This window comes from Gadus morhua, chromosome 6 (assembly GCF_902167405.1).
Source record: "Gadus morhua chromosome 6, gadMor3.0, whole genome shotgun sequence".
In the NCBI taxonomy this organism is placed as follows: Eukaryota; Metazoa; Chordata; class Actinopteri; order Gadiformes; family Gadidae; genus Gadus; species Gadus morhua.
The window spans coordinates 9,306,639-9,320,532 of NC_044053.1; the positions used below are offsets into that span (position 1 = coordinate 9,306,639).

General features: G+C 44.5%; 2 protein-coding genes across 2 annotated transcripts; one reads left to right on the forward strand and one right to left on the reverse strand.

Moving 5' to 3' along the window:
* The first annotated feature begins 223 nt into the window (after positions 1 to 223).
* On the forward strand, positions 224 to 10,488 carry sart3 (spliceosome associated factor 3, U4/U6 recycling protein). Its single transcript, XM_030358296.1, has 19 exons — positions 224 to 445; positions 1,261 to 1,387; positions 1,503 to 1,607; positions 2,059 to 2,243; positions 2,421 to 2,526; positions 2,883 to 3,007; positions 4,009 to 4,164; positions 4,383 to 4,521; positions 5,110 to 5,217; positions 5,361 to 5,438; positions 5,550 to 5,608; positions 5,811 to 5,920; positions 6,166 to 6,278; positions 6,433 to 6,509; positions 6,731 to 6,902; positions 7,143 to 7,621; positions 7,905 to 8,057; positions 8,215 to 8,402; positions 9,023 to 10,488. The coding sequence occupies exons 1-19, from the start codon at positions 260 to 262 to the stop codon at positions 9,195 to 9,197; spliced, it is 2,841 nt and encodes a 946-aa protein (XP_030214156.1). The 5' UTR covers positions 224 to 259; the 3' UTR covers positions 9,198 to 10,488.
* ficd (FIC domain protein adenylyltransferase) lies at positions 10,449 to 13,017 on the reverse strand. The gene is made up of 3 exons (XM_030358297.1): positions 12,916 to 13,017; positions 12,396 to 12,715; positions 10,449 to 12,053 (listed from the first exon to the last, which is right to left on the reverse strand). Exons 2-3 carry the CDS (start codon positions 12,661 to 12,663, stop codon positions 10,972 to 10,974), a joined length of 1,350 nt encoding a protein of 449 aa, XP_030214157.1. The 5' UTR covers positions 12,664 to 12,715; positions 12,916 to 13,017; the 3' UTR covers positions 10,449 to 10,971.
* Between the last annotated feature and the right edge of the window lie 877 nt (positions 13,018 to 13,894).

Consider the following 13,894-nt stretch of genomic DNA (forward strand, 5'->3'; position numbering starts at 1 on the left):
GCCACAGAGACCCCCCCATGAAATAATCTCTGCATAGCTAACATATACAGTTTGAATTGTTGTAATTTGTAAACTGTTATCCTAATACAAGTCCAAAATAAAACAAAAGTACTTTAAGCAGCTACTTCTCACGGGACCACCGTGTCGCCATTGAACGGCCTCTCGCGATACTAATGTAATGTTGATTTGGTTCCGGGCACCTACTCTCGCGATTTTACCCGATGACAAATTTGTTACTAGGCAGACGGTTGTTTCCAACATGGCAGCGTCAAGCAACGCGAAGGGAACGCAGTTGGAAGATATGGAAGAAGATGCAGGAATTAAAGAAGAGATGGATTCAGATGAGGAGGAAGGTATGAAGGTCGAAAGTTCAGAAGATGATGAAGACGATTTATCGGAAGATGATAAAGAAAACGAGGCCGAAATTCAGCGTTTGGAGGAGCAGGTAATATAAACCAGTGTGTTAGTGTGAAGACGCAGCTTTATTAGCTAACCAGAATGAATGAGTGATCAACAAAAACCCAACGTTTATGCATAGGGAGGACATTTCGTTGATTTTACGCATGTTGTGTTTCTTTCATTGTACTGCCTTGTCTGGCATTAAGTTGCTGTACATAATTTAGGGCACGTTAATAGTTAGCTTTTTAGCTACTATTATTGCTAATGTTAATTGCTTTAGTAGTGGCTGAGGTTTCATAAACACATACACAGACACTTTGTTTTGCGCTGGGTATATTGAAACGCCCTATATAATGCAATACAACTTTGTTATATTATAATTATTCCTAAAGTTATATGCTAAACTAAACAATTGGAAGAAAACAATAGCAGGCGCAAAATATGTAAAAAATATCAATCAATCTTTTGTCAGGGCTGTTTTTCGTGCGCAATACAACAAGGAATTCGTTTGAAATAACAGCAAACATTGGAATCACGTCACAATTCAGTCACTTCAACGCAAAGGGTTCCTTAAGGGATACGTATCAGGAACAGGAATATAACTGTTTTGAAGCACACATTAGAATCACCTATTATTATAGAGGTAGGTTTTTAATCGAAGAAAATTGAATACCACATTCATTATCACAAGACAACTTTAACAAAAACGGTACGTTTGAGATAATGTTTCAGCCTAATGTAGGAATGGATCTTTGCCATCATAAAGTGTATGCTTTGGTATTTCTTCTTCTGCAGCACTTTCAATTAAACAAAGACTTGATCCCTTAGTTACTTCCTCATACTTTGTGTTTTTTCCCTCAGCTATCAATTAATGCGTTTGACTACAACTGCCATTTGGACCTCATCAAACTGTTGAGGCAAGAGGGAGAGCTGAGCCGTCTTCGCAGCGCTAGACAGAAGATGAGCGAACTTTTCCCACTCACAGAAGGTAATGTTGACTCATATTTTAAGATGCAAAATATATGTTGGGGGTTGTTATTCCATAAATGACTAAGTTGACTTGTTCAGTTTTAAAGTAATAACAAAATCCACTAATGCTGCAGAGATCTGGCTTGAGTGGCTTAAAGATGAGATTCGCCTGACAGAGGAGGAGAGTAACCGAGAGAAAATCTATGAACTCTTCGAAAAGGCTGTGAAAGACTACATCTGTGAGTACATTAAGATGACATTGCTGCCTTTGATTTGATGTGTTGGTGCATGACATTGGGGGTTGTTGCTATTTTGGGAATGTATATTCTGTGAGATGGTAGATTACTAGAATTGTGACGTAACTTTAGGAATGAAGATGAAATTCTGTAGGACAGATGTGTTACAATCTGGCCTTTATCACAGCTGCTAAATGTTGATTCAATATAAAAGGGGCACATTTTTATATTCATTTAATTGAATTTGTATAGCCCTTAATCTCAGTAGAAGAGCTTTTTGTGAAGGACAAAAGGCTTAACAAGCCATATATTTATGACAATTTTTAAAGACACAAACGAAGATCCTTTTACTGTGTTGCCCTCATTTCACCAGTTATATAGCGACATTTATCAATAAACAAACCCCACAGTTACACACACTTAACTATTTAAATTGTTGTTTTTTCACACATAGGTCCAGATATCTGGCTTGAATATGCCCAATACTCTATTGGTGGCATGGGTTCACCTGCTGGCCTGGAGAAGGTCCGATCCATTTTTGAGCGCGCCCTGACGGCAGTGGGTCTCCATATGACCAAGGGGTCGACCGTGTGGGATGCCTACAGGGAGTTTGAGAATGTGATGCTGTCCACTGTACAGGTTTGTCTATCTTCACCTCGGACACGATAAAAAAATAGTTTGTATCGTTTTGTACTCATGCCTTTCACACCAACTTCAATGTGAAATGAATTAACGAAATGGCTCCGAAACTAGGTGGCTGGATTGAAAGTGGGTGGCACTTCTTTTTTATACACAACCTTCTCTACTCTCCTCCAGCCTCCTGCAGGCAGCGTTCCCACGCCAGAGGAGCAGGGGAAGCACAACACCCAACTAGAGCGAATACACACACTCTTCCGTCGCCAGCTGGCCATCCCTTTTATGGGTAAGAGAGCACACTTCTGCTTTTTGTTAGATGGTGCTCTGTTTCACGGGCCAAAACACTCCATGGATCATGTAGGGAAACCCAAGTAGAATAACGCAACAATGCATCAAAATTTTCAATATGGCGGAAGAACAAGGGGTTATGGAAAGTGTCGATAAGGCCTGACCAATGTCTTGGCCTGTTTGCCCTGTCTATAGAGGTAGAATACAAGACATGGCTGGGTTTTTCCTGGTCCAAAGAACCCTTCAATTTTTAAATTATAAAAATTGAAATTTAATTATAGAACACCGAATGTTACTGATATGAGGTTAAATTATGTTGGTTGATGGCTGCATCGTCTCCATGCGTTCGGATAGACCTGGAGGCTACGTACGGCGAGTACGAGGAGTGGTCAGATCGTGGTGTTCCTGAAACGCTCACCTGTCAGTACAAAAAGGCCCTTCAGCAGCTGGCCAAGAGCAGGCCATTCGAGGAGACTCTGGTAAGCTCTTTCTTTCTATTTTTTTTTTCTTACACTTATACATTATTCTTATGAGCTAATTTTGCAAACAGCACATGGCGATTCTATTGACATAATTCATCATATTTATTAGGGATCGACCGATATGGATTTTTTAGGGCCGATACGATACCGATTTTCTTGAGCCAATCTTTGGAGCCGATACTACCCTGGAAATCCAGAGTTCTCGCAAGAGCACAATTTGAATTTGCTCAGCGAGTCACTCTAGGAACGAGCAATATACTTGTGTATATTCTGGGCCTCCCCTGGCCCAGAACATTAACCAATCACATCGATGTATCAGTTATAGGCCGGTCAAACGCGTTGCCGTTTTACCGACCGGATACGGCAAGAGTCTTATCTATTGGTTAGCTCCACTGGTCTGGATACCTCACCCCTTGTATTCTTCTGATTGGTTGTAGTGTTAACCAATATGTGTTATCCAGTGATATTTTCAAATGCATGCTTGGTTGCGGCATTTTCATTACTCGTTGCCAGACCCTACAGCTTTCTAGATGTGGGTTTGGATTTCCAGGCTAAGCCTGCCAAAATTTACATCATAAAAATTACACAATGATGATAACAAATGTTACAATGTCTCAATTTAAAAAAAATGAAAATTTATTGAACTATCTGTAAATTATGCGGAAGAACAAAAAAAAAGAAGAAGAAGAAATCGGCAAAAAAAGAAAAAAAATCGACCGATACACGTAAAAAACTATTAATTTTGTCAAATACATTGTCATTGTGAACAGCCAGCATGTCTGTAGTAATGGTTATCCGTCAGTTAATAATGGTTAAGGGTTGGGGGGTCAGTTATAACCGTGAACAGCTGAAGGGGTCAGTTATAACAGTGAAGGGTCAGAATGTCAGATATGGTAATCCGTCAGGAGGTCAGTTATATTGGTGAACAGCGACTGAGACCATTTACAGCAAAGGGCGTCAGTTATAGCGGTAAAAAGCGTGTGTGTGTGTGTGTGTAGCTTGTAGCGGAGCCTCCGAAGATCGCTGAGTACCAGGCCTACATAGAGTATGAGCTGAAGGAAGGGGATCCAGCGCGCATCCAGATCATCTTTGAGCGGGCACTGGCAGAGAACTGCCTGGTTCCAGACATGTGGGCAAAATATAACAACTACCTGGTGAGTGTCCTTCCCATCTCGCCCACTGGATCAGTCAGCTGATAGCGATAGCAGGGTGTGCTCCCATTGAATAGTTGATGCTAGGCATTCATGGGTTCAACTACTTCTCTTAATGTCCGATCCGATAAATATAATAAATTGTTAACTGTTTAAAATGAGTTTAGGACGGGATGGACTGACCGATATATAACACGATGAATTCCTCATGTGTTCAACAGGACCGCCAGCTGAAGATCAAAGACTTGGTTTTACCGGCTCACGAGCGTGCGGTCAGGAACTGCCCGTGGACCATGGGACTGTGGAAATGCTACCTGCTAGCCCTAGAGAGACATGGAGCCGAGCATGACATTGTCAGAGGTTAGCGCTACCTGCTAGCCCTAGAGAGACATGGAGCAGAGCATCACATCATTACAGGTTAGCGCTAGATGCTAGCTAGCCCTAGAGAGACATGGAGCAGAGTATCACATCATTACAGGTTAGCGCTAGATGCTAGCTAGCCCTAGAGAGACATGGAGCAGAGTATCACATCATCACAGGTTAGCGCTAGAGAGACATGGAGCAGAGTATCACAGGTTAGCGTTAGATGGTATCTGGACATAGAGAGAAATGGAGTAGAGTATCACATCATCACAGGTTAGCGCTAGAGAGACATGGAGCAGAGTATCACAGGTTAGCGTTATATGGTATCTGGACCTAGAGAGGCATGGAGTAGAGCATCACATCAGAGGTTAGGGCTGTGATCTTCAGAGGCATAGCATCACAATAGGTCTGGTAAGGGATAGCTTTTGGCTTGCTAGCTCGAATTGAACCTCTGGTCGGCATTACTCATCAATCTGACATCATGATGCTAATGGGCCCCTGTGATGCAGTACAACTCGGTGTATTGAGTTGACTCAGTGTTATACGTATGAACTATGTACTTGTGTTCTCCAAACTCTGTTGTAGATGTTTTTGAAAAGGCACTAGAGGCGGGCTTCATTCAAGCCACAGATTATGTTGAAATCTGGCAAGTCTACCTTGACTACCTGAGGAGGCGCGTCGACTTCTGCAAAGGTGAGAACTGCTGCTGTAATACGGTAAAAAATGCCTATATATATCTCTCATCTCGTTTTTGATTTGCACTGTTCTTTTGCTGCTGTAAATCCTATGTTTCCCCTTCAGGGATTGCAAAATTCTAATCTTTACGTCTTCATCAGAATCCAGCAAGGAGTTGGAAGAGCTGCGGGCAGCCTTCTCTCGAGCATTGGACTACCTGAAACTGGATGTGGAAGAAAGTAGGTGGCACATGTGGCTTTCAGTGTTTTATTGACTATCGTATCGGTGCTTGCATTTGATCATGTGAGTTTTTAAGTGGTTGTGTTATGTGGTTATTTTTGCTTTTCTAGGGTTCAGTGAAAGTGGAGATCCTTCCTGTACTATAATGCAGATCTGGGCCAAGATAGAGGTACTGATGTCGCATTAAAAACAATTAATGCAAACGCACAGAATTAAAGGAACGCACAGAAAAATAACGTAGCATTTTTTTTTTTTTTTTTCGTGAATTTATTGGCTATATAAATGTAGTATTGGGTTGAATCATTTTCATACAGTTGTTATGTAAACTTGCATATCCCTTGGTTTATCATGTGTTGTTCTCTTTGTACCAGGCACACCACTGCAAGAACATACAGAAGGCCCGGGAACTGTGGGACAGCATCATGACGAAGGGGAACGCCAAATTTGCAAATATGTGGCTAGAGTATTACAACCTTGAAAGGTCAGTTGAGTTATTCCCTGGTCAATATACAGGTTCTCTGCATGAACGGAGCCGTGATAACATTGTTTCTATGAACAACCTTACTGTACCGACAGTGATTATTATTGTTGTTTCTTTTTCTTATGTCAAATGTACTTTGCTTTGATAAAAGCTTCTGATAAATGTAACTGTAAATATACAGTTGTTAATGCAAACACTGCAACCTATAAAGGGCGTGTGGCTAACGTTGTTGTGCTGTCGTCTAGGGCGTACGGAGACGCACACCACTGCAGGAAGGCGCTCCACCGAGCCGTCCAGTGCAGCTCGGACTATCCGGAGCACGTGTGTGAAGTCCTGCTGACGTTTGAGAGAGTGGAGGGTAAGTGGCACAAGGAGAACAACGCGACGACGTGACCGCCTGGCGGGTCGGTCTGGGTCGCCCTCATCGTGTGTGTGTGTGTGTTTCGGGGGGGGGGGGGGGGGGGAGCGCGTCCCGAGCTGACTTGTTGTGCGGCGCATGTGTCCGGCCGCAGGTTCCCTGGAGGACTGGGATGCGGCGGTGCAGAAGACGGACACGCGGCTCGGCAGGCTGAAGGAGCAGCAGGCCAAGGTGGGTGCTCCCCTAACACCCGCTCAGCAACAAACTGGTTCAGGGCAACGGGGAGGCCAACGTTATATTTAGTTGTATACGCCCCGTGTCACATGACATGGTCTTAGTGAGTCCGAAAGCGCTATTTCGGTATCCAGGGTCTTTGTTCCAGTGGTCCTGTCAACCTTGAGGTGGAGAGTCAATACTTGTCCTCTTGCTGCCCCAACCCCCCCCCCCGCCAGGTGGCAGAAAAGGAGGCCAACCAGGCGGTGCAGAAGGAGGGGAAGGTGGAGCAGCAGCGGAAGGCTAAAGCGGACAAGAAGTCCCAGAAGAAGGGCCCGCCTGGAGGGAAGGCCGGAGGAGACAAGAGGAAAGCAGCGCCCGCAGACCACCAGGCCTGGGATGAGGACGCAGGTGTGTGTGTGTGTTGTCTTTTTTCGGATCATCCTAAATGCGAATACCAAAAATGTTCTGTAGAATTAGAACAGCTCACAATATATTTAAAGAAGCACTCGGATGCAGTGATGTTATGTAGCAGGGATGAGAAGAAAAGGTTAAAATGTTTATTATCTGGACTTTGAACCACACCGCCTTGATTCCTTTTGGCCATCCGAAGAGACGTGACGTTCACCGTTTTCTTCTTGCTTCTACCAGAACGCGCACCTAAGAGGCACAAAGGAGCCGGGGATGAGGGCGCAGAGGAGGACATGGAGATGGAAATGGGTCTGTTTGGCCGCAAGACGCCGGCCGCCCGCACCAAGGGCCCCCCGGGCGCTAAGAAACCCCAGCAGCAGGCCTCGACTCCAGGCTCCGCCTCCGCCTCCTCCACCAAGGCCAAACCGGACGAAAAGCCGGAGCTCCGCAACGACAACAACAGCGTGTTCATCAGCAACCTGGCGTACACGCTGGCTGAGCCCGAGCAGAAGCTCAAGGCGCTGTTTGAGTGCTGCGGGCCGGTGGACCAGGTGCGGCCCGTCTTCAGCAAGGCCGGCGTCTTCAAGGGCTACGGCTACATCCAGTTTGAGTCCAAGGCCTCCGTCCCCGCGGCCCTGAAGCTAGACCGGCAGGAGGTGGAAGGCAGGCCCATGTTCGTGTCCCCGTGTGTCGACAAAAACACCAACCCCGACTTCAAGGTAAATGGTGCAGGTGGTTCAGAGATTGGCCTTGGGTTTGTTTTCCTGATGTGTATTAGTTAGTGGGAGAGAAAAAGGGTTGCTTAGGCTTGCACTGTTGGTCAGCGGTAATCCCGTATGCCGTCGTTATTTATTTTGTTTATTGCAGACTGTGTTGCTATGTTAAAATTGGGTACCGGAAAAAAGTTGTTTTGATATTGTATTCATAGTTGAATTGCTCTTTCTCCATCAATACTCAGCCCTAGTGAGCCATTTGTATTTGTTTTGATGTCTCCCCCATCAGGTGTTCAAGTACAACTCGGCCATAGAGAAACACAAGGTGTTCATCTCGGGGCTGCCCTTCTCCTGCACCAAACCACAGCTGGAGGAGCTGTGTAAAAGCCATGGCACCGTGAAAGATGTGCGCCTGGTCACCTATCGCTCTGGGAAGCCCAAGGTGAGGAAACCCTTGGGTGGACGGCCCAAATGCCTCAACCACGTTTTCTGGTTACATTGTTCCAGTGACATAATCGGCTACAACTGGGTGAATACGTGTTGGCGTGAGAAAACAAGTTATGCAGAAATGTTCCTTAACTGTTTGTGGGGATCCGCAGGGCTTGGCGTACGTGGAGTTTGCGGACGAGGCGCAGGCTTCCCATGCGGTGCTGAAGTTGGATGGCACTGTGGTGGATGACAACCAGATATCGGTCTCAATCAGTAACCCGCCGCGCAAGAACCTGAAAGACCAGGGCGGTTTCGGTGGCTCGATGTCGACCTCCATGCCTCGCCAGGTCTATGGATCGTAAGTCCTGTGGTGCTCTGCTCCCTTAAAGATTTCCAATGTGTTCAGAATTGTGGCTCATCCAAAACGAGTGCCAGTCACGAGACTACAAGATGGTCGTTTCTCTAGATAATTCGGCTCTATTTTTGGCACTATGATTATTAGGCTACCTGTGATGGGCTGCTGGCTCAATTACATCATCAGCTGCTACTGGCTGGATAGACAATGCAGTGTGTGTGCTTATTCTCCTACTACCCCCGATTGTCAGATATGAAACCAATTGGCAAATCGACTCCGGGAAGAAATTGAACTGGCTCTCTTAAGATCGTCATAGATACTACCTGACCTAAAAACGGCCTTGGAAAAAGCTTGTGCCCATACTATAGCCATGCTTAAACAAGTTATAAACCAATATGATTTATAATTTGTAAACCATAAATAAATTGCAAACTTATACATCAGCTGATAAACTTGCATCAGCGACATAAGACTGTATATATAATAAAGCAGTACTATATTAGAGATTAGGTAAGCATGACGGCTCCCCTGAGAGATCAATTGGTCAACCCTGTATAATCATGTGAGATCTGCAGAGCAGTAGAACTGAAGACAAACCTCTCTATTTTTCTGTGTGTGTGTAGGAGAGGGAGAGGACGTACCCAGGTGTCGCTGCTGCCGCGCTCCCTCCAGCGACCCAGCGGGGCTGTGGCCAAAGCGGAGAACGGGACCGCTCTGACAGACCAGGACCAAGAGTTCAAGAAACCGGCAAAGCCTTTGTCCAACTCTGACTTTGCTAAAATGCTTTTTAAAAAATGAAATTCCTAAACCCACTCTGTATGGGAAGCCATCTTGTGTCTTGATAGTGATGGCAATTGTTTTTTTCTCTCTCAATTATGTTTTTTTTTAGGTTGCTGTGAAAATGTCTTGACTAACATAGCCATTGGTCTATCTTGGAACTTCTCTAGTGAAATGTGGATTTACTATTCACTATTGGATAAGAAATTGTATTTGATGCTTTTTTCCAAAAGGTGGTTTTGCGATACTCTTAATTCATAATAATTTACCGTGTATGTTTATATATTGTGTATTTTTGTTGTGCTATTGTGGAAGCGGATTTGACAAAACAGAGTATTTTCTTAAATATTCTTGTGAATGTTTCGATTTAAAAGGGTATATGCAAGAGTTTGAATTCAATTTTTATGTATTGTAATAGTTGTGTAAATATGGTGTATGTGCTCATAAATACACTCTAAAAAAAAGTAATCAAAGGAATCACCATTTCCTGTCGGATAAAATACATTGCTTTCTTATGTCCGGGACATGAGTCTAAAACCACAACTTTTGCTACATTTTGTTTAGTTAAGACTAAGTTGGGTTAGATATATTGTTCCCTTTCTAACACATGCCAACAAAGGGGTTTGGAGACCACGAGTTGTACAGCTGATAGGAAATAAAGAGGTTTCCTAAATCATCTGATCTTCCCTTTCCAATCTAAAAGTTTAATTTTCATATCTTGAAACTTTTTTATATATAAAAAAATGTGAATCTTGACCTTTGGTTTACTGTATTACTATAAACTAGTTCAGGAGGAAAGTTAGTTATCCTCGCTATTGTGGTGTAAAGGTAATGCTAAATCTTTGCTAACTAGCTAACATTTTTTTAGCCTAGGTTCTTCGGATTAAGATTAGTGTTTACTTTGCAGATACCCTGCATTTCAAAAATAATCTATGCAGATTTTTGATGAAAGTCATGTTACAAATAAATTATTTTCATGTGTCTATGTTGTGTGGGTGGAAATGCATGATTTGGAATGCAGTTTGGATTTCTTTTTTTATGCATACTGTTCAGTCATTCGATTTCGGAAGAAGATGGCTTAAAACCTATATGTGGATTCTATTACCTAAGTGACCTGATCGAGGATAAACTTAAGTCATCATTCAATTTATATCCAAAAGCATACAGATTGTCCTTAAAACAATCAATTGTGGCAGACTTTCTCCTTTTAGTGTTCAGTAAGGTAACAATGATTTCTTTATGTGCTGCAAAAGTCATAATAATTCTTTGGACTGAATGTTCTAAAGTTGTTTTAATAAAGAACTGTATTTCAGCTTTCCCATAAAATCATTTCTAAAGGTTTGCCCTCTTTGATTGTAGATCAGTGCGTCCCCATCTACTCATTTACATTCACAGGTTACTCAAATATTTGACAAATAAATTAATAAATACATGATGGCATTTAACTGCAATGAATCAGCAGTTTCTGCTTCAGGAGGTAAGTAGTAGACGTGATTCTAAAATCCTATTTTTTTTGGAAAAACCTGCTCATCATTGCAAAACATCCAAAGACGAGAACGTTCATTTTTTAGGCAAAAAAATGAAACACTTGAAAGTATGTCCTCATTGCTTTTCTGTGGGTTAATTGGGGCCTTGCATGTTCACCTTACACACAAACAGACAGGTCTCTGGTCCCTTAGTTGATGGGGAGTGTCTCTGGCCTCCTAGCTGTGGATGGCGATGTTCTCTGGCTTCCTCGTTGTCGATGGGAGTGTCTCTGGCCTCCTAGCTGTCGATGGGGATGTTCTCTGGCCTCCTAGTTGTGGATGGGGATGGTCTGTTGGCAGTCAGGACAGGCTTGTTCGTGGCCGGTCCCAGGCAGCCCCACGGGGTGCTCTGACGTGGCGATAAGCAGCGTGTCCAGGGTGATCTCCGTGCACTTGGCGATGAAGCGGATGAAGGGCCGCACGTCGCCCTCGTTGGCCGTGTCCAGGGCGTTGTAGTACTCCACCCGCTGCTCCTTGCGTATGGTGATGGGCGGGTAGCGCGCCTGCATGAGCACCACGTTCATCAGCAGGCGCGACGTGCGCCCGTTCCCGTCCACGAACGGATGCACGTAGACCAGCTTGTAGTGGGCCAGCGCCGCGTACTCCACGGGGTGGAGCTGCAGCGCCTCCTCCGAGTTGAGCCACTGCGCCAGCTCCTCCATGTGCCGCTGTAGGTCCTGGGGGTGCGGCGGGATGTGGTGACCCACAAACACCTGGCTGGTGCGCAGCCGGCCACCCTCCACCGGGTCGGCGTAGCCCAGCACGCGCCGGTGGATCTCCAGGATGTCCGTGACGGCGATGGCGCCGGCCCGCGACAGCAGCGTGGTGTTGATGTACTTCATGGCGGCGTCCACGCCGATGGCCTCGCTCTGCTCCAGCAGGCTCTTGCCAGGGACGGCGTAGCGCGTCTCGATGATGTGGCGGATCTCCGACAGCGTGAGGGTGTTGCCCTCGATGGCCACCGTGTGGTAGATGTGGTGGTAGTAGGTCTCCTCCATCACGCGCCGCAGGGCCGAGTTCCCTTTGGGGATGGACATGAGCCGGCGCACCTTGCTGTCGATGACGCTGAAGTGGCGCCGGTCAATCTCCTCCACCAGGGGGAGCGTGCGGTCCCGGCTGACCAGAGCCCTCTGGTTGCAGGGTGAGATGGCCAGGGCCTTGGTGTAGAGGTGGTCTGCCTGGACCACATCCTTCTCCTCCTCCAGGATGGTGCCCAGCTCCGTCAGTGCGTCCACGAAGTCTGGGTTCATGTTAAGCGCGTGGACCAGTAGTCTGTGGGCCTTGTCCCTCTTGCCCAGTTTCTTCATCTCCACAGCCTGCTGCAAAGCCGCTCGTGCTTCCTGCTCCGTCTCTGCAAACAAGACGGCGTTTTAGAGCAAACCTTAACACACCTTAACACCTTACACGCAATGATGTTGCACTATAACAAGTACACATTAGTGAAATACATTTTAAATGTTTAACTTTAGAGGAAAACGTTCTCCTTCCTACTTTGAGATAAGCATGTTTGATAGAAGATAAGATAGGCTGTACTTTATAATACAGACGGGAAATTAATAATACTTCTATTATGACCTCAAACCAAGAACAAAAGTAGGTGTCTCAGTGCTGGAGATCAGCCAATAGTTATAAAGTAAAGAATAAGGCAAGTGGTATCATTTGAAATATTTTATACGTCTGCATTTTCTTTTACCTTTGCTCGGCTTGGACCTATACGGAAGGAGGTCGAGGGCTGTGAACGGGACGGTGAGACTGGTCGACTGCACGGTGTGCCGTTGAGACCTTCCCCACACCTGACACCGTACGTGAGCAATGCCCTTTAATTTGGCACAGCACTCGTCCTCGACTCCAACCCGGGGAAGTACCAGTGCCATCAGAGCCCCGACGAGAACACAAAGAAGTGGACCCCATCCTCCTAGAAGCCGACCGCCGGTGTCTCGCCACACCGTTGTTGCAGTCATTGTCGACGTTCCCTTGCTCCATACTCAGATGAAGGATGCCCCATCTATCCAACTAAAACCGGAGGAAGGCATTAAAGTTCTACATTGACAGCTGTAACTGTCAAGATTTATAATCTTCGCCCGTGGGGGTCAACGCGTTATCAAGGAGCTTCGTAAAGATAAATTAATAGAACACAACAAATCAGCGGTAATAAAACAACCACATGTCAGAATCTGTTCTGTAATACTACTGCCCAAAGATACGACACTCACCGCCGCTTATCAGGTCGTTGTAAAACGTTACATTCACTTCCGCAATCAAAGGAGGGACTAGTAGAGATAGTCCATCGTCTTTGGCCAGAGCGGTTTTTTTAATCGTTGCTTATTGGCTAAGCATCTGGCAACAGCGTTGCAAAAATGTCGTCGTAGCCATATTTGATTGGATGCTGTGGACGAGTCACTTGGAAAAAATAACGTCACCTGCTTTATTCATAAAACGAGAAATATAAATAAGAAATAAAAATACATGATAATAATATAAATCTTAGCCGACTAATGTTATTAATATATCAGCAAACGAGGGACGTCAACATAATTCAATATATGGTTGTAAATAAATGAATAAATAAGCTAAATAAAGTACCATAATTCACTAAAAACGATAGTCGGCGTGCGTGCTACAGCCTTTGTTCATGACTTCAGTATGCAATTTGTGGGGTATGCCGTTAATTGAAATTCAGCCTTAAAACGAAGGAGGGCAGTATTACTCTATCGTAAATTTATCATAGCAATCTGGCTTGGAGGTTTGTTTCAGAATGTTTTTGTAATAGTATTTCATACGATAACAAATGAGAAAGTAATTGTCTGAATATATAAATATATATTATAACATAGATGAAACTGTGGATGATGTTGTTCATTTTTATAGGCCTTATCGTTGCCTTAATCGGTATTGTATTGTAGGCCTATTGTATTTTGAATAAATTACGAGGCATCGCGAAATATAACCCATAAATGCTTCTGTTTTAGCATTTATGAAAGTCATTTATGAATCCAGGAAAGTAAGCAGCTTTATCCCTACATCACATGTAGGCTATTCATGACTGATATTGAGTTTGGCTGAGTCGTATTAAGTTGTATTTATTTATTTATTGTTGCATTCCAAGCCTTGCACCCAGGGCGTATTTAATAACTGTCCCTTGCATACTAAGTAAATTGTATCCCGTTACCCCGTTAGTTCGGTATTCTGGTG

Bases quoted from the DNA above. Each gene is read 5' to 3' on its own strand.
- sart3 (XM_030358296.1), top strand. From the start codon at position 260: ATGGCAGCGTCAAGCAACGCGAAGGGAACGCAGTTGGAAGATATGGAA. The intron at 446-1,260 runs GTAATATAAACC...TTTTTCCCTCAG, and splicing joins TTCAGCGTTTGGAGGAGCAG to CTATCAATTAATGCGTTTGA. The intron at 5,439-5,549 runs GTAGGTGGCACA...TTGCTTTTCTAG, and splicing joins GAAACTGGATGTGGAAGAAA to GGTTCAGTGAAAGTGGAGAT.
- ficd (XM_030358297.1), bottom strand. From the start codon at position 12,663: ATGACTGCAACAACGGTGTGGCGAGACACCGGCGGTCGGCTTCTAGGA. The intron at 12,054-12,395 runs GTAAAAGAAAAT...TCTTGTTTGCAG, and splicing joins TAGGTCCAAGCCGAGCAAAG to AGACGGAGCAGGAAGCACGA.